Source organism: Podarcis pityusensis, assembly GCF_964106645.2.
Source record: "Podarcis pityusensis genome assembly, chromosome: 11".
Lineage (NCBI taxonomy): Eukaryota > Metazoa > Chordata > Lepidosauria > Squamata > Lacertidae > Podarcis > Podarcis pityusensis.
The window spans coordinates 37,220,474-37,240,560 of NC_138036.1; the positions used below are offsets into that span (position 1 = coordinate 37,220,474).

The 20,087-nt window shown below is 41.2% G+C and overlaps 1 protein-coding gene across 7 annotated transcripts in view; it reads left to right on the forward strand.

Annotated features, from left to right (window-relative positions):
* Positions 1–20,087, forward strand: part of CAST (calpastatin) — a 59,202-nt gene that overhangs the window by 13,419 nt on the left and 25,696 nt on the right. For 4 of the 7 annotated variants that reach the window (XM_080972509.1, XM_080972508.1, XM_080972507.1 and 1 more), the window contains exons 3-6: positions 3,407–3,478; positions 12,847–12,906; positions 17,800–17,865; positions 18,976–19,026. In XM_080972509.1, coding sequence (XP_080828635.1) covers positions 3,407–3,478; positions 12,847–12,906; positions 17,800–17,865; positions 18,976–19,026 — 249 coding nt within the window. Of the gene's footprint in view, positions 1–3,406; positions 3,479–7,008; positions 7,193–12,846; positions 12,907–17,799; positions 17,866–18,975; positions 19,027–20,087 lie in introns of those variants that run through there. The other 3 variants (XM_080972512.1, XM_080972511.1, XM_080972513.1) reach the window with 3 other exon arrangements.

Here is a 20,087-nt window from a genome sequence, read left to right on the forward strand (position 1 = left end):
TGAGATTAGTGTTCTCGGTTAAGGAATGGGCACATTCAGCATCTTTCTAACTTAGCCATTTCTGCCTACCTTTTCTATCTCCTCATTCTGCACTGTCAAAGTGGATAATCCATTGGTAGGTGGTATGTGCACAGAGTAGCAGTAATATACATGCACTGTAGGTACTTCCTTTTCTGTGTCAAGTTTTGAATGCCTTGCCTTGTACATTGCTTACTTCCAAGGAGGAGTTTGGCACTATCTACTTGTCTGAATAACATTGGCAGTGCTATGTTTTTGCCTCCTGAACCAATCTTCCCTGCACCATGCCAATTTTTACTCCTTGATTTGGAAACTGCACAATTTGTGGTAATGGTGGTGGGAGTAAAAGGGCAAAACAATTCTGGTTGGAACATTTCTATTCCAGGGCCCTTGCTGAAAGGCCAACATGAGTGTTCCTACTTCAAAATAAGTTTGAGCCCAGTTCTTCTAGGAAGGTGTGCATTCATAATATTATTTCTATGCAATTTGCTATTCTCTTAAAATGTCAAACTTTGAATGAATGACTAGCATCCCAAACTAACATTTACAGGCAGGAGTGCCAGTTGGCCCTGAGACTGTGCGTGCCCGGGGCTGTGGGTGCCATGCAGTGTGCATGGCCCTGGTGTTGAAATTTCTGAGTGCCCAGCCTCTTCATGGGGATTTTGTGGGTGCTCAGGCACCCAGGGCCCCAGGGAGCTGGCACCTATGTTTGCAGGATTATATATCCATGGCATCACTCTCAGCAGTCTCATGAACAAGACAACTGGTTCAGCCTGTATGTTTCACTGGCCTGGCATCTTCCCCTCATACTCCCAAAATTGGCTAAACTCTACCCCATTACTAAATTTAGGATTATGAGGAGTCTGCCCCCCCAAATCATAACAGTATTATAGCACTTAATATACCACCTTTCAGTAGAAATGCACAGAGTGGCTTGCATAAGAGATGTCTTTTTGGAGTTAGCATCTGTTGGTTATCGGACAATTCGTTTATTTTGTTTATATCCCACCTTTTCATCCAAGGAACTCAAGGTGGCCTACATGCATCTATCTCCTCATTTAATTCCAACTACCCTTTGTGGTACGTTAGGCTGAGACCTTGACTGGCCCAAGGCTACCCAGCGAGCTTCATATTGTTGTGGCATCATTCATCACATCATTAATAGACACAGTCCTCAAATTGATCATTAACTATAAGATGCTAGGAGAATGGGTGCTACATCATTTCTATGACGCTGTTTGTAGTGTGTTAGATGTTTTTCTGATATATGCAATCTTACAGAGAAGATTATATATATATATAAATAATTTATGTAATACATAGTATATGGCCCAGCCAATGCATAGTATATGGCCCATCCAATGCATAGAATATGGCCCAGCCAATACTAAGCACTTCTAAGCTAGGAATGACTACCTGCACTGGTTAAAGAGATCATTAATGCCTCTTTGAGGGAGTGGTGCTATCTTTACTGATGGAGGCCATGGGTGACGTGCTGTCTACTGTCTCACTTGACTAGAGCAACTTGGAAAATCTCCAATTCAGATTGGAAGCACAAGTCACGGACATGTGTCAGCTGTTTTTGTTACACTCTAAAACATCATCTGGGACGTTTGATGTTGTTACAGTGTTAGTATATTATTTACTATTCTTGGGAAAAGCTCCAAGCATTCCTGGGTCAAATAGATTTCTTAAGGCTGTTTCACACTACGTTTGGATGGAAATTGTTTGGCAGGTATTATTATTATTATTTATACCCTGCCCATCTGGCTGGGTTTCCTGAGCCATTCTGGGTGGCTTACAGCATATCTAAAAACATAAAACATCAAGCATTAAAAACTTCCTGATACAGGGCTGCCTTGTTATTAATTTGATTTATTCACCCTAAGGTCCCAGGATGGGTCACAACAGTTTGAAATAGAACATTAAAAACAATTTAAAGCAGCTTACAACCACAAAAATAGGGTGTGTCCTAAAAATATACATCTTAAGGAGATTCTTCATGAGCTAGGGACCAATATGAATATCATGGAAATGTTTGGAGAAGGGCAACTCTGTGTGTTAACTTGACACCCAGTGTGAAAAACCACCAGCTCAGCCTGGTCTCATTGATATGTTTGAATTCTTGAATGAGATAGTAACTAAGTGACTCCAAGGTTTTCATGCAGGTTGGATGAGAGTGGGAGAGAAGGGTTTAAAAAATATTGTGACCAGAGGATAAATTGCCTGCATGTGTGTCAGCAGTCTGCAGATCTGCCTGCCTGTTTTCATATTAAGATGCTGGAACTTTGATAGAGAAGGGCAATTAATTAATTAATTATGTTTGCATTGACTTTTTGCACCATTCTTAGTTTTCATCTTTCAATCCATCCTGTGTTATTAATATAGGAGAAAATACGTATTTATAATAAAAGGCTAAAAGCCAGGAGAAGCTCCTTGTACTTGATTGTCAAGGCAATGTCCTGTTTATAGAGACCTACCTATTTAAAGAGCCGGCCCATTTGAGAGCATTTCAGGTGTAGTATTAACAGTGGTGCACTTTCGGTTTTCTGTGCCCCCCACCACTTGTGCTCCATTCTACGCCACCCTAAAACTGCCTCTGGTATCAACTATTATTTGCCATGATGTCAGGCATCATTTGCTGATGCAATCATTTCCCCTTCCAACCTGCTTGCAACCATGGTTTTCAATCCATTACCAGAAGTTGTACATATTGCTTGTTTTATGTTGCTATGGCCGTTGGCTAATGTGAATAAAGTTTACCTATCCGTCACCAGAAGTCCCTGCCATGGTTTGCTGATTTTTTCCAATTATGACAACCCCTTGGTTAATACTAAAAGGGAAATCGAAAGGGGAGGACACATCTCATTCACAGTCTGTGCATCACCTGTTTAAGCTGACTATAAGGTGAGCAGAGCACAAATCTTTGCATCCCTTCCCAGGGCAGGTCTTTATCCAGGGTAACGGCAGAGTTGTTATTCAGGAAAGGACATAGCTCAGTGATAGAGCATCTGCTTTGCATGCAGAAGGTCTCATGTTCAATCCCTGGTATCTCCATGTAGGACTGGGCATGTTCCCTGCCTGGAGAGTCACTGCCAGTTGGTGTAGTGATACTTAACTCGAAGGACCAATGGTCTGATTCAGTTTAAGGCAGTTTTCTATGTTCCTATTTATATTCATACTTTCACATGATACCCAAAGATTGCTAATGAGTGAATTAAAGTAATTGCACTTTAGTAAACTGCTGACTACAAATCAGTACATCATCAACATGGCAAGGAAAAAAGCTCTGAAAATAGGATGCAACATCTATCTTTATTGAATATTTTCCCTACAGCATTAGTGTTTTACTTTTAAATTAATATTTCATTTTTTTTTTGTCTTGTAGAAGAAACCTGAAAGTGCTAGCCTTACTGAATCTCCTAAAACACAAACAAGTGGGACATCTTCCATCAGTAAGGTAACTTGAGTGGTTATAGAACTGTTCGTCATATTCCTGGAAGCATGACCGGCAAATGCTTTACTAATTATCTAATCTTGAATGTTTATGCTGGTGTCATCTGTCTTTAAATTGACTGTGGGTTCTTATATTGTTGACAGATTGTTGGAAGCTGACTTTGGAGGGTTTGAACCTAAAATGTGGCTCATACATATTTTAAATTAATAATATAGATGAGTGATATATCAGTCAACTGAAACTTCAATGTTCTCAGTGATTTAGCCACTTTAAGTGTGCGTTTTAAGGCTATGTGCATTGGATTCATATGAATCCCGAAGTGTAATGAAATGCCTCAGAGGGATCTTCTGCCTCCCTGAGGTGAATCAGGATCTGTACAAGTCAATCCAACAATGATTTAAAAAGTGCTGTAGTCAAGTTACTAAAATCAGTGCTCTATTCAGCAGAATGAGTAGGAGGGCCTTGTGGATATATCAGAGGCAAAGCAGAATCTCTGGAAGGGAGCACAGAAGTTAAAACAGTGGGCCCTGAAGTGAGTTGTGATGCCTTGACAATACAGGTGTCACCCCTCCCCCACTCCCCACAAAAGGCTGCAGACAGGCTTCTGCTGAAACCGAAAGTAATGTCTCTTAAATTTGCCATAATGATGGTGAAGCAATGGGAGAAGGGCGAGCAAACACCAGAGTGGAGATTTTCTGTCAAATTGCCAAGAGAAGAATAAGGTAAAGGTAAAGGTACCCCTGACCATTAGGTCCAGTCGTGATCGACTCTAGGGTTGCGGCGCTCATCTCGCTCTATGGGCCGAGGGAGCCGTTTGTCCGCAGACAGCTTCCGGGTCATGTGGCCAGCATGACTAAGCCGCTTCTGGTGAACCAGAGCAGCGCACAGAAAGGCCGTTTACCTTCCCACTGGAGTGGTACCTATTTATCTACTTGCACTTTGACATGCTTTCGAACTGCTAGGTGGGCAGGAGCAGGGACCGAGCAACAGGAGCTCACCCCGTCATGGGGATTCAAACCGCCAACCTTCTGATCAGCAAGTCCTAGGCTCTGTGGTTTAACCCACAGCAGCACCCGCGTCCCTAGAGAAGAGAAGATTAAGCAAGTCTTTTTTTCTTTTTCTTTTTTACCCCTTCCAAAACTGTAATGGCTGTTCCTGTGGGAAAATGACAAATTACAGAATGATGTCTGCCGTGAGGATTTATGCCTCTGGAAGGTGTGACCTAATCTGCAAATTTCATCAAATTTCACCCCAAAATAAAAAGGGGTTTAGACATTTCCTTAAAAAATAAAATAAATCAAAGGTATCTAGCACAAAGTGCCTTGATCTATCTGTCTGTAATTTGGTAGGCTTTATTGGCTCTGGAGGGGAAAATATGCCTGCAGATTAAATGCATGCATGTCAGAAGAAAAAAATGGTTTATAACCATTGCTGAATTTCCCAAAAGCAAAGTGGCCAGCAGGTTGGCAGACAGCGTGGACTTGGACAGACCCTGAGATAAATTGGGTACCTAGAAAGTGCTTTGACGAAAGCTCCAAATCAGGGTCCAAATGAAATCATGTGGCTGACGTACACCAATTGCCTACATGTATAAAATATCTGAATGAAAACTGCAGACTTTTGTGTTAAATTCTGAGGTGCTATGATGAGTTCTGGGTATTTCACAGCACTGTGAGGAATCTAGCATCATGTTAATCCCTTGAAAACGTCCTGCATTGAGATCATCATAAAACATGCATGCATGTGCAGCTATGTTTTACCTATTGGTTTCCAGGCACAGTTCAAAGCCGTAGTAGTAAGCCTCCTCCCATGTCTGCTTACCTGTTCACTAAACTCAAGGAGGAAGGTCATAGTGGAAGCATTCTTGGGTGGGCCAAGGAAGGTGGCTTTCTCAGTGACTGCACCAACATTGTAGAATGGTTCGCCCAATGAGGTTCATATGGCCTCCTTCTGAGTGTTTTCTTGTAATTCATGAAGACTTTTTTAATTTGCCAGATTGAAGTGATTTTACTGAAGGCTGTGTTCTGTTTTGAGTTTTTATTGTTGTGCTCCTCTGATTTTAATTATTGTGAGTTGACTTGGTTGGGAGGGGTTGGTGAAGCAGGCTGGTAATGCAGAGCTGCCACAATGGCATCACTGCCATTTACCTGGATGGTGTCAGGGCAGGGTGGTGGCAAGGCTGGGGTTATGCGGACAAATTGGTGTCAACACCAGTTGGCACTTTCCTAATGGATGAGATTTCCAGAAGTTTAGCTGAGCCATTAATGCAGCTTGTTCAGTGTTTATCTATTTCACATATATTGTGTTATAAGAGGACATATTTATTTTTCGAGTGGTGGCGAAATACCTGTAGGAAACTACCATATTGGATCTACCTTTTCTGTTATTTTCCACCCTGACTGCTAGCAGCTCTCTAGATTGTGGTTTTTGCCTGCTCTTCTAGCTAAGATTAGTCTGGGGTGGACCACGGAAGCTTCTGCACATGAAGTATGCACTCTGCAAGTGTGCTATGGTTTGTCCCCATCTATATATTATGCATATAGTAAAGAAAACCTGAAGCACTCCAGCTCCTATAAGCTGTTGTTCTTGTCTAAGTTTTTAATTTGTTCCCTGGCTCTAACAGTTTTATGTGCAGCAATAAAATATTGTCTGATAAAGAGAATGATAGTTGTTCTATACAGTGCAGACTAAAATGGCTTTATTGCTATATAGAATTCAAAAACAACATTTTGAAAATATAGTTCTCTTCCTCTCTGTATTCTGGATTAAGAGAAATTGCCAAACAAATTTCAATATGCAAATAATTTGTTTTTTTAAAATATTCAGAATAGTTTCAAAAGATATGTGGTACATTGTTGTTGGTGTTTTCATATAACAGTGTTAACATGCTGAATATTTATTTAGAAATCAAGCTAGAAAAAGTCATATTATGAAGAGTTTCAAAGATTTTTGTGCCCACAGATTCTTCCTGGTGAATAAACAGGAGCTGTGAAAGGGCTGCCTTAACTGGTTTTTGTAATGCATTTATATGTTATAGAGCGGTCTTCAGGCTATATGCCAGGCACCCCCAAACTCAGCCCTCCAGATGTTTAGAGGCTACAACTCCCATCATCCCTAGCTAACAGGTCCAGTGGTCAGGGATGATGGGAGTTATAGTCCCAAATATCTAGAGGGCTGAGTTTGGGGGTGCCTGCTATATGCCTTTCCCAGTTTGGTTAAACAAAATCCCCTGCCAGTAGGTTATTAGTACTCCCACTTCAAGCTTCCTTGTGCCTTTGGTAGCTTTTTAAAAATAATAATCAGAAAATTCAGATAAATTTCAATAAAACTTGGTACAGTAATTCAGTTTTGTCTACTGTCTTCTCTTAACTACAAGCCACATAAGTAAAGCACCCGCATTTGACTTTGACAGCAATTCCTGTTCCATTTTGGCAAAGCCTAGCTGCTGCCTGTCCCCACCTTCCTTGTGAGGATCTCTCAAGTTTATTTGAATATTCATAGGAGGTGGAGCAACTGAGCCTGCAGACTGAGTGTGTCTGCTTGTGCTGTTCGGATTGGTCGTGCCATCTTCACTGCCATGGGTTTGTTCCAGGGGCTGTGTTAAAACTGAAACCATGGCTAGAACTGATACAAACTGAAATGAAAGCAAGCTTGCGATAAGGATCCGGTGTGTTCTGTTTACTTAGAGATTGGGAAGGAACATACCAGCTGCCTGGAGTGAGTACTGTTTTTCCGGGATTTTTTTTTGCTACTGTCAGTACTGCGGTCTAACTGTGTTGCGTACTTCCTGCTTTCTTTTGCTTCTCCAACCCTGCAATGCTCTTTACTGCAGAACATGAACTGCTGAATTAGTTAGTGTTGTGCTTAGTAAGTGGACTGGAGCATTTTATTTCTGGAGTTGCAGAGTTTTACAGCTCTTATTCTTGCTTTCTAGCCCTGAGAAGAATAGGCTTTTCTGCTAGGGGCTGCTGACTATTTGGTGTGTTTTTATCAGAAAGGTTGTTGTGAAAGCAGTGACTTGTAAGATCTTAGCAAAATCTCGAGAGTAAGATCTTCATGGCTATAGATCTAATGATTCATAATCTTTTTTTATTTTAAAAAAACCTGAATTGACTGTCATAAGCTCACAATGGTGTCTTACAAATTTGGTGTGTCATTGCTGACTGTCTATTCAGTGTATATTTGGAACCTGTGTAATTCAGGGTGTGGTGATCTGTACAGGATATCTCCCTCTCTGTTCAGGCATGTCCAGGTAACTATTGTCTCTACCAACCCAAAGGTGGTGTTTACTTAATATTATATGTATATTATTCCATAACAATGAAGCTGAATGACTAAAGCTGTTGCTAAGCTAACAATAGTAGGAAAATGTTTCCGCCCGACCCCTGAAATTATAAACAATACCCCCCCCTTTAATGTTTTAGAAAACAATTATTTTCAGTTTTGGGGTTTGGAGTTAATTGGCTGAGTTAAACTTCAATCCTAAGCATTCTTACCTGGGAATAGGTCCTGCTCAACTCAGTAGAATGTTGAAGCTGAAACTTTCTATATGATGTCTCTGCTCCAGGAAGTGATTTCTTCCATGACGTTGAAGGTTGAAATTGGGAGGCTTGTAATGGCAGGCTTGAGTATGCCCATTTATGTATTATGAACCAACCCCGTCCAAGCTGGGATCTAGCTTATCATGTACTCTACTAATCATCACTACCACTGCTCTTTCACTCAAATCACACCTGGCAATGTATGTGGCAACAAAGGGGGCAAGACATCCATTGAAATGGCATCATTTTCTGTGCTCTCTTCACAGTTCCACCACCATTTTAACAGTGCAAAAGCTCTCTTGTTTAAGGAAAGGCAGCAGGGAAGAAAACCCTCTGCTGCCACCTCTTGTAATCATAGAACTGTAGAGATGGAAGGGATCCCAAGTGTCATCTAGTCCAACCTTCTGTAATGCAGTATACCTGAAGGAATCCCCCCCCCCCCCCATGTTCAGCCCGGACGCTGAGGTCCAGCTCTGAGCACCTTCTGAGGATTTCCTCACTGTGAGAAGTGAGGTTACAAGGAACCAGGCAGAGGGCCTTCTCATTAGTGGCCTCCCATCAGATACCAAGGAAATAAACTACTATCTGACTTTTAAAAGACATCTGAAGGCAGCCCTGTTTAGGGAAGTTGTTAATGTTTGATGCTACATCTTGTTCTTAATGTTCTGTTGGGAGCTGCCCAGAGTGGCTGAGGAGGCCCGCCCAGATGGGTGGGTATAAGTAATAAATTATTATTGTTACTTTGTTGATGGTGATGATGCAGGAGTCTGAACTAAATCCGTGACCGATGACCACCCAACTTCTGTTTAAAAACCTCCCATGAAGGAAAGCCCACAACCTCCTGAGGGAGTCCGTTCTACTGTCAAACACCTCCCACCATCAGAAAGTACTTCCTGATGTTTAGTCAGAATCTCCCTTCTTGTAACTTGAATCCATTGGTTCAGGTCTTACCTTCTGGAGCAGGAGAAAACAAACTTGCTCCATCTTCCATGTGACAGCCCTTTGGATATTTGAATATGGCTATCATATCTCTCTTATAAATGTTATGCCCCTGCTCTCCTTCAAAAATGACTCTTGTTTTAATTTTTCCCTCATCTCCCTACACCAAGTTATGGGAAATGCCCATTTTCCTGCGGGCCAAATAGCTTCATGAAACTTGGAGGTTTTAGATATGTGCTTTTTGGATAACTAGCTCCAGAGCATGGGTATAGGGCAATTCAGTGACAATTTGGCTATTTCCTCCAGTTATCTTTGTGGTGATGACCTTGACACCACATGGTAGCTGTCATTTGCCTGAATCTTTGAGTGCATGTTGATTATGCACTTTGGGTGTTTAGCAAATAGGACTTGTTAGGGAGTTGATGGCCTGAACTGGGAACCGCACTACTTTTATGCTGGGCCATAGCCCATGGTCTGTGTACCATGCTCTTGGGCCCCTCTTCAGACGTAGTAGGCATATTCAATCTGCGGCATCGCCCCAAAGACTGACAGGCAGTAATAAGCCCCTGGATTGGTCAGATTTGGTCTAAATAGTAGGAGCCTGGGCTTCTCCTGCCTCTTGATCAACACAGTAATACCTTTTGCTTGCTACTCTTTAGGCTCCTACTTCCAGCTCAAGACTCTGATCTCTAGACAGTGTTTGAAATTAGCGAGATGCCAGGCACATTTTGCACCTGCTTTTCAACTGCTTCTGACCAAGTGAAGATGCCTGGGTGCCAGGGTGGCACCTAACATCTTCACTATCTGGGGATCATTGGATCTGGACTGTTTTCACACACTAAAACACCATCCTGTAGAATTCTATAAGTTATATTTTATCTGCACAATGAGAAAGAATTTCTGGAACCAAAATGGTTTTTCTGTGCAGCCTGAGCAGGAGCAGTCACCATTAAGAAAAAGAGATCAGAATAGGCCATTATATATGTGGACTGTCCCAGGATCAAGTGACTTTTCTTCTTTAACTTCTCAAAGCTCTTAAGCTAGCTCAAGGTTGCCATCTGAACTCACAAGATGTCAGTCCCCCATTTGAAGAATAAGACTTTAGAGCCATTTGAAAAATAAGAATTTAGAGCCATCTTGCCCAAAAATGCAACTAGACATTCCATTTTGGTGCCTTCAACCTTGGTGTAAGGAACCATTTGGCATCTAGCTTATATATCTAAGTATATAATACTGTCTCTAGGAAGCTAAGGTAGAGATAAACCCTCCAGGTCTAGATTCAGGTGTGACTTATGCCTGCCCTACCTATACTGTGAAGCATTTTTTATTCTTTACTAACAGCTATTTTAATATTCTATAGTGGTGCTCTGATTTTATCATGAAAATATCCACACTGTGGTTTTGTTCCTGCTGTGTTTTTGAAATCTGAAATTTCTCGCTCTTCCTTTTCCAGTAGAGCCAGATTTATTCAGTTCACCAGTTAGTTCACAATTCTTGTATTATAAACTGGGTGTGCCTCTGGTCAAACACGCTACAATCTCTCCCAAGTTCTGTTTAGCTATGAATCATACAGTTATTACCGGTTACCAGGCAACTCTTTTCATATTTGTTTCCAAGCCCAACATATGTATTCACATGGTTCATCAGTGGCAAAACTTTGCTTGTTTATGAACTCAGATAGTGGTAAAAAGCTTTTTTATTTTTTAATGGCTGCTTGATAAATATTTGAAAGGAAAACAGCAGAGGAAACAAATAACATTCTGTAGAGTTGCGATGAAGAAAGACATCACTACAGCATTAGATGTGTACAATGTAAATGTTATTATTGTCTCCTTGCAGTCTTTGTGACAGATTAAATTTCCCTTGGCCACACTCTTGCCATTTCTTCCTAAGGGTTTTATTACACGTGGTGCTGAAAAACTAAATTGTGACTATTCTCAGTTTAAATAAAAAGCTCCCTCTAGTTTCATGTTCAGTTTCAAACCTGCTCTGTTTATAGTCCAGTTGAAGAAATGATACATAATATAGCTGCTGATCCCATCAAACCTCCTGTGAGTCTTTACAGGTGTGTGCAAGCTTAAGATTGTTATGTAGACCGTCACACACGTAGAGGGGAAGGTTTATCTTTTCTCCCCCAGTTATGACTGGGATTAAAATTGTCCTCCTCCATGCTTAAGAAGCCTTAGCCTATTATATTGTTCTCCCTGAGTATCTCATCTCCAGTCTAAAGAGTTTGCCATGAGCTGCTGTTCTCTTTCCATGATTACTGCTTTGATCTCAACACCTCACTGGCTCTTTTTAAAATTTTTATTTCACACTTCCCTATGGTCCCTCTGATGTTTATTTGCTGCTCTGGAACCCCACAGGGCTGTTTTACACCCACTTGGGGACTGACAGTTTGCTTCCCCAAGTCCTGGAATCCAATTGCCTCAAATCTGGCAGTTTGAGCAGGGTAGGTATGGGACTTGCTTATAAGGCAAGGGTGGTGGCAGCCTCTTCCAGATGCATGTTTACTCCATGACAATAATGAATGTGACTCATTTTAAAGAGGCTTGGAACAGATACTTGTCCTGTATCCAGGAGGAGGAAGACTTTGTACAAGTAACTTGATTATGTGAAGGTGGCTTACTGTAGAATGAAAGTATGACTTCATTGCCTAGCATTTACTTGTTGGAAAAATATAGGTGGATAATATAGGCAAATTACATAGTGAAAGCCTTTTGGCATGCCATTCAGAATCTATTGAAGTTGAGTCCATCACTGAAGACATGTAGTTAACAATAGAATATCTGCTTGACACATTTTATGCAATGAGGGTGCAAAAGAAAATGGTTTTTCGAATTTGGTAAAACAGAAAATTTAAATAAGGGACCTGTTCCATGTGGCTCCTATGTAAATGTAAAACTCTGAGTTTGGACTTGCCAGAGCTTACAACCACTTATTTCAAATGATAGCTCAGTTAGTAGAGCATGAGCCCCATGTTAGGTAAAAGATTCTGGCACTGCTGGGGTTTGGACTAGATGATCCTCGTGGTTCCTTCCAACTCTACAGTTCTGTAATTCTGAGTTTTAATGTTTTCTTCGGGCCAGTTCTGGAAAGCTTGGATTAAGATGGGATTGTTAGCCTGGTTTTTTCCAATAAATAATTTTGACAGTATAATGACTCTTAAAGAGATAATTATAAGCACAAATACATCTCTGGTTTCAGTACATCATTAGCCTTCATATTGAAGAAAGGTGGGAGGGAAGGTTAATATCTTAACATTAATTGGTTTTGTAAGCAGCCTGTAATAATTGCTGCTCTGTGCCCTTTCATTTCTCCTGTGTCCTTGCATTTTTCTTAAGTCTAGCAATGTTAGTTTGCCCCTATTAAGAGATTATCAAAATGTAATCCACCCTTGAACAACTCGCTTAGTATTATCAATTTCATTTCATTCTATTGGTTATCTGTAACCCACTTTTCATTCCAGAAGGAAACCAAACATGGCTAATAAAAAACATCTGTGTCTGATATAAGCACTCCAGGTTATTCTGACTATTCAAGCTTCTACTTGTTTATAGCACATTCCCCCCTCCCCCCAAACCTTTGCACTTTAGTTCAGTCCTACCACTAATGAATGAGTATGTTACATCTTGTTTAATCTTGTAATAAGTCTATGGAATTTTGGTTATTTGTGTATCTAAACACAACTCCCTATTCATTATATGCTCTGTGCAATTTGTGGGGAAAAGGATCAGTGTTCACATCTATCAATGAACATCCAAGATCAATGAGAGCTTTGGGATACAGATTTGCAACTTGCTGTATTGGGATGGAATTCTAAAATATATAAAAATACTTAACTCCCATTGGTGGGCAATTAATTCACATCCTTTTTTTTGCACATTGTAGGCTCAGTCTTCTTCCACGGTTTCCTCAAAGACACCCACTATGAAGCCTTCTGAAACAAAGGTATGTCTTCTGAAAAAGGATAAGCAAGTGTCCATTTATACCAGTCTGATTCTGTGCTACTTTTACAGCAGCTGTTATTATAAGAAATTGCTATGTGATCTTTTTCCATCTCTGAGCACTTATAAGTGAGTGCAAGTTGCTGACTGACCCAAGAAGTAGGGTTTAACACAAGAGTTTAACACTACTGGTGTACTATCAGTGTTAACTCCCTTCAAAATGGTTTATATGAGCAAGTAATAAATGTTACAGTGCTTAAGAACTGTTGTGGAGAGCAATTCTGTTGTGATCACATATCATTGGCTGTAGGAAATTGCACCACTTATTCAACCAATTCCTGTTGATTCGGTATCAGCGCTTGGATTTGAATGGTATGTCCACAATCAGTTTCTCTAAAACAGCAACAGCATATAGGTGATGCTAATCTTTGTTTTATGTGTCAGGTGAAATTATATGTCTCAATTTGCTCATATGTGCATAACTGATAGGCAATCTTTATTCCTTTGCAACTAATAGTGTTTAGTCATATATGCAACGCCCTAGACAACATTCCTTCTTTCGAGAGAGGATAGAAGTGAGTTGAAATTGTCATTGCTTAAGGGCGGGGGGACTTTCCCAGGTGGGTCAGTAATTGACCATGTAAAATTGCATGTTCTATTTTACCTCCTCATCCCCATAACCTTGATTCCTAAATTTCTTATTTTCTGACTTCATCAAATTCTTCAGCAGGCTAACCACATAAAAACAAGTCTATCTCATTCTGCCTGTTATGTAATCAGTCCCATTGTTGCAGAATTCAACCAGGCTCAAATACTGCCTCTACCAGCACACAGAACAATTCACAATAAAATAAAAACTTACAAAAGGTTTTTAAAATATCCAATTGCTTCAATCAATTTTTAAAGTAATGAACTCCACATAACTGAGAGACATCAACTGATACGTGGTGGACTGGGGTGGGGAACCTGAGACCCAGGGCCTCCAGCTCTCTCTGTCTGGAGTGTAAGACTTTCTCCAGGCTACACCTGCCATGGGTGCTTTTGCCTGACTGGAATATGTCCTGAGCTGTGGTAGCACCTTTTGCTTGCCTGGTTGGGAGAGATGTATGTAGAAAACTTGTGTGTGGTTGGAATATACCGTATTTTTCGCTCTATAAGACACACCCGACCATAAGATGCACCTAGTTTTTAGAGGAGGAAAACAAGAAAAGCCAGCAAGAGCTTGCTCGGCATGGCTCTTTAAAGATAGAGCAGTTCTTGCTGGCTTTTCTGGGAGGTGGGAGAAGGGACTGACTGGCTGCCCTCTGTCCCTTCTCCCACCTCCCTGAAAAGCCAGAGCAAGCTGTGCAGCTATCTCTGAAGCCAGCATAGCAAGAGGGAAAACTGTGCAACGCCTCTTGTTGTGCTGCCTTCCCAGCGAAGCAGGATGAGGGACGGAAGGGAGCCTTATGGAGCTCCTTCCGTCCCTCATCCTGCTTCGCTGGGAAGCCAGCAGACCAAGAGGCGCTGCGCAGCTCTCCCTCTTGCTGTGCTAGCTTCAGCGATAGATGCACAGCCTTCATTCGCTCCATAAGACACACGCACATTTCCCCTTGCTTTTTAGGAGGAAAAAAGTATGTCTTATGGAGTGAAAAATACGGTAGTTTACTGCACCAAGGTAAGAATCACATTACTTGATCTATCTGGTTTTGCCTTTGGTTGCACCCTCCACCAGCATGCGGCTCCTAAAAGCTTCTGTACAAGGGGATGCAGCCCTCCAGCTGAAAAAGGTCCCCTACTCCTGGTCTAGAGTATTTAGCTTCTATTAACTTGCTTACTTGGCAGTTATAAATCATGTTTCTGTTAAGGTAGGTTTGTCACGACTTGTCAGTGTAAGCCAAACTCTGAGAGAGCTGTTCTTGCGGTCTGGTGTTCACCTTCATGGGACTGGCACTCAAGTGCTCATATAAATAGGCAAAGTGGGCATCCTATTTATAGATTCAAATGACTACTAGAAGCACTTGGCATGTTCCTTACCTTGTTAGAGAGGGCGCCACAAACCCAGCTCTAGAAATGCAGAGCCTGTTTTTGCACACAATTTAGATCAGACTAGAAATGTTCTGCTCTTCTCTTGTGAACAAAATAAATGATCGCTCCTCTTTCCTATGTGTGAATTGTACCTGTGTGATACCTTTGCTTTGTAGAAGTTGCTTAATGTAGCAAGAAGAGGAGTCACAGAGGAATATAGAGGTGGTTCAGTCAGGCCTTCAAAGCGCCTATTAATAATCATTTCTGCAAAATTTAAATCACCCAGTCACCTTTGAAATTACATGGTAAACTAAAATTCTGTGCATTCTGCTTAGGGTAGTGTTGCAATTTGGAATGAGGGATATCTGCTTACTTCTTAGATCTCTGTCTTTCATATCTCTGAAACTTGTTGAAACAAAAAAGGGGTGTGCCTTTTCCTCATATTCCTTTTGCCTTGATCTACCTGATGGGGAGTTGCCTTACTAAAGAGCAAGACTTTAGATAAGGAGGTTATCAATGCTTGTTGGAGAAGAAGTGGTTGAAAATCATTCTTAACTGCTCTAGCTTCCTTGATTGCAGGAAGAGAGAGCATTAATCCTTTTGCTTCCCTGCTGCTATATGTTTCAGTAATTGCTTTTCTGCCTAACCCAGAAGTGGGTCTCTTTTACAGTGAAGTGGTATATGAATGGCATGAAGAAAATGTATAGGAAGCTGCCATTTGCTATTATCAAACAGCAGCTTCCCATGCCATAAAACCCCTTTGAAAACTGAAGGGAAGCTTATTGATATGGCATTGTGGTCTCCTTTTCAAAAGGAAAAAAAGTCATTGATCCTACAGGGAATCCTCAAGCCCCTTGGGTGTACCTAAAAGAGATCTCTTAATCTGAGCCACCAATATATATATGTATGTTCAGGTCTGTTTCACATTTTTATCCTCATGGCTCAGGTACAGAAGCACATATAATTGTGAGCAGATTTTGTGTTAAAATGGGACCCTTTCTGTCCTCAGTGCAAGTAAGCGTAAAGGGACCCCTGACCATTAGGTCCAGTTGTAGCCGACTCTGGGGTTGCGGCGCTCATCTTGCTTTATTGGCCGAGGGAGCCGGCGTACAGCTTCCGGGTCATGTGGCCAGCATGACTAAGCCGCTTCTGGCGAATCAGAGCAGCACACGGAAACACCGTTTACCGTCCCGCCAGAGCGGTACCTATTTATCTACTTGCACTTTGACGTGCTTTCGAACTGCTAGGTTGGCAGGAGCAGGGACCGAGCAATGGGAGCTCACCCCGTCGCGGGGATTCGAACCGCTGACCTTCTGATCGGCAAGTCCTAGGCTCTGTGGTTTAACCCACAGCGCCACCCGCATCCCTGCCTCAGACTGCAAGTACCACTGGCCTATTCCCAGTCCTATTCTTCTTCTGTCTTTCCCACTCAACCCATTTCTTTTCTCCATGAGGTGGATCCTTTCTGAATTTTAAACTTGACTTCCATTCACAATTATATTGACAGTCTCTTAGCATTACTTACACAACACAACAAGGGCTGGAAAAAGAATAGACTTGGTTTCCAGGACAGCTACATTGGATAAAGCAAGGGAATCTCTCCCATCCTCTTCAAATGGGTGCCACACTTTAGACCAATGCCCACATGGCCTCTGGCAGTGAAAAAAGGGTACCCCCACTCTACTCCACTCCCTCTGCTCTTGTAGCTTTAAGGTGGGATTTGTGCTGGTTGGCTAAGAAGTGAAGGCCATTAGTGCAACTGAGTTCAGAAAGAGGCAGCTTAATAGAAAAGAGAATGAGGATGGGAAGCGACAAAAAGAAGCTGCAAATCCAGCTGAAGGATCATCTGTTGAATATCTTTTCACAGCTCAGCTCTTGCAATGCATAATATTACACAAAAAAATGAGTCAGCATATGCCCTGTTTTCTAACAATATTATCCTGTTTACCCAGAAGTCCTGTTTAGTTTCCTGGAACATAGTCTCTTTCTAGTAAGTGTGCAGAGCATTGCAACCTAATAACTCAAGCCAGTGATGCAGCATAAACGCTGCAGGAAAGGCTATGCTCAATTCAGTTCCATTGTTTTCCTCTCTTGCTTTGATGTGTTTTATGGCTGTAAACCTTCTGTGCAGAATAGGAAGCTGGAAAAGACATTGTTCTAATTGGTACCTAAGTTCAGTGTTACTTTTAATGCAAGCGCAACACTTACTTAACCTTCACAACTGTTGGCAGTTGTTAATTTTTTGGATGCTGGTTACCTGTATGTTCTGGGGGGAAAGAGAGTTGGGGAGAGATGAACAGAGAAATAGCCCTGTCATGTGTTTCCATACCTTTCCAATACAAGTCTCTCTAGGTCAGTGTGACTTTTAAAGAATATGGCTAAAGCTGAGTAGGAAGCTGACTCAGACAATTAGTCCATCTAGCTCAGTATTTTCAACACAGATCGTCAATAGCTTTACAGGATTTTAGGCAGGAGTCTCTTCCAACCCTCTGTAGCTGCCAGGAACTGAACCTGGGAATTTTTGTATGGCAAGGCTGTGTCCTACCAATAAGCCTTTCACCAAAGGGGAAAGTTTTCACCATTACAAGGAATACATGGGTACATATGGTGTTCAGACATGCACCTGCTAATTCCTGTAACGTGCACCTGTGCTGGAAACGAGGGTGGAACATATGTTGGCACGGAAACTTTTATTACTGAAAATGTCGTGTTTAAAAATTCAACCTTTCATAAAATAAAACACTTCCTCAGAAAGCCTTTAAAAAGGAAAGGCAATTTTCTTTTCAGTGCTTTATGCTCTAAAAAGGCCTCCCCTGTTTTTGAAACACATTTCCTTGGCATGCCTTACACAATTTCTGTAAGCACCCTGAGTTTGTGCTCTCAATATTAGGCTTCTTCAAGCCAGCAAAAGGCCAGTGGAGTGGAATCCCACAAAAGGAAACGAAACAAGAAGCAGGTGAAAAGAGATTGGTTTTTGTGTGTGCGTTTGAAAATAACACCAGCTACACCAGCAGCATGTGCACATTCATCAGTCTTGAACTAATAAACTTCATTTTGTGTCTGTCTTTAGTTGCATATAGTCACGCTGCAATCTTTTCCAAAGCATACAGTCCGCCATGGAAATAAACCACCAAACGTAATTTCATTTGTGTCCTTGTTCTTGTGGTGTGACAGTATGCAAACTACTAGCTAGAGATGCGTGGTGGCTAATATCCATGTAGTGGTCGAACTTCACTATTGGAGAGCTATATGGATACAGCTATAGCAGACTTGTTTGGGCTACAAGACAAACAGAAAACCTAGGATTTCCTGCTCTTACTTTGTGTTTATAATGGAGGTCTTGCGTACTTATAAAATGTGTCCCTGTGTGGCGTGTGTGTGTGTGTGTGTGTGTGTGTGTGTGTATAGATATATATATATAGGCACTAGAGAAATGCTTCAGGTCAAATTTTAGAATGATGGCTAATCCAGAGTAAAACATGTAACACTTGAGTTGAAGTGAGCAATTTACAGCTGTGTTGCTTGTGTTCTTTGAGAGCTTTAAAAAGCGCTTGTTAAAGCTGCTCCCGAGGTCTCACTTGCTATATATTCTCTCTCCTGACTGGGAATTCTCTCTCCTCTCTTTCCATTCTAATCCACCATTTAAATTGCTCTCCCCACATAATTCCTCAACACTTGGATTTTATAATTCCTTAACTGTCTGCCTGTTTTTATGCTCTGCTTCATTTCATTCTGCTAGCTTCACGGTTAATAAGCAAACTTGTGCTACACAAGAGTTAAGAATTCATTGGTCAATTAAAATACGGCTTTCAAAAAAGCCTCATGGGAGTCATAGTTTTATTTTTTTTACTCCTTAGCTATCGGTTCAAAATATTGCAATCCCTATCAGTAGCAGCTCTCAGGGGTTTGTTCTGCTGTAGCCAATGAATGTTCCCGAGGAGGAAAGTCCATTTCATCAACTTCTGTTCATGCTGTTTCTGCTTGTAAATATTGTTGCATTCTAAGGGATATCAATTAATTTTAATGTAATAATTGGCTTTTTCATTTGACATTGTTCATATTGTAGGCAGCCCAAAAAGCCAAAGCAGAAGCTGAAAAAGCAGCACAGTTAGCTAAGGTAAGGTAACATAACATACATTTATGTTTTGAATTGCTGTGCCCTGAACTAATATCTCATAAGCATTTACATATGTGATGAAGCTCGCTTGTTTGACTAATCATTATTTGTTTTAAACAAAAGTTCTGGGTTTCATAATCTATAAGGTTTAATTCAGGGCCTTCTGAATGTGTTATCAGTCTTTTAGGTTGCTTCCAATGGGGTGTTGTGATGCCTATTCTGCAATTTACAATAACTTTGAAAAAGAAAATAGTGGCTTTCTGACAGTAGCAGCTTGCCCAGTTGACTATCCCTGCACATTTCCCATTTCCGCACATTGTCAAAGGAAAGCAGCCTGAAATTAAGTTGCACTGAAATCAGTGGAGATTACACTTAGTTCCTAGATGCATTTTAATAAGAGTAAATGAGCTCTTAGGAAAAAGCAGGATACAAAACAAGAGGAATAAATAGCTTCCATTATGTACTTAATCTGGTATAAACAAATATGGTTTGTAAACTATGTATCAGTAAATGGGCTTGCATTAGCATAGTGGCTGTTAGTTTTTAGGAACATTGTGCAAATGCATGTCCACAAGAATGTCAATAAGGGGAGAAGACAGCAGCACCAGGAGAGCAAATGATGCAAAGACCCTCCCCGCACTCGGGGAATGAAGAGTTAGAATACAAGTCCCATAGTTACTGGGCACAAAATGAGTTGCACAGTATCACTTAAAACCATGACAAAATCGGCACATATCACTTCTGCCTAGAAATAACTAGACAGAGGCAGGCCATCCTATGATTCCTGTGAATGTATTTTGATCCTTCAGGAAGACTTGTCAGATGAAGGAGAGGTGGGCTTCAAGTCAGTGCAGATTCAGTCGAAGGCTTGCTTGCAGGGGCTGTGCCCATCCCGGATTCATTCAGATTTTGACATTCAGATGGGGTGTTTACTTCACCAAGCACCCCTAATTTTAATGCAGTTGTGCTCATAGACATGTGATACAAATACAACTTTTGGATTTTTGGACAATGTTCAGGCTTGTATTGTTCCATCACAGCGAAAATACTTTTGACTATTT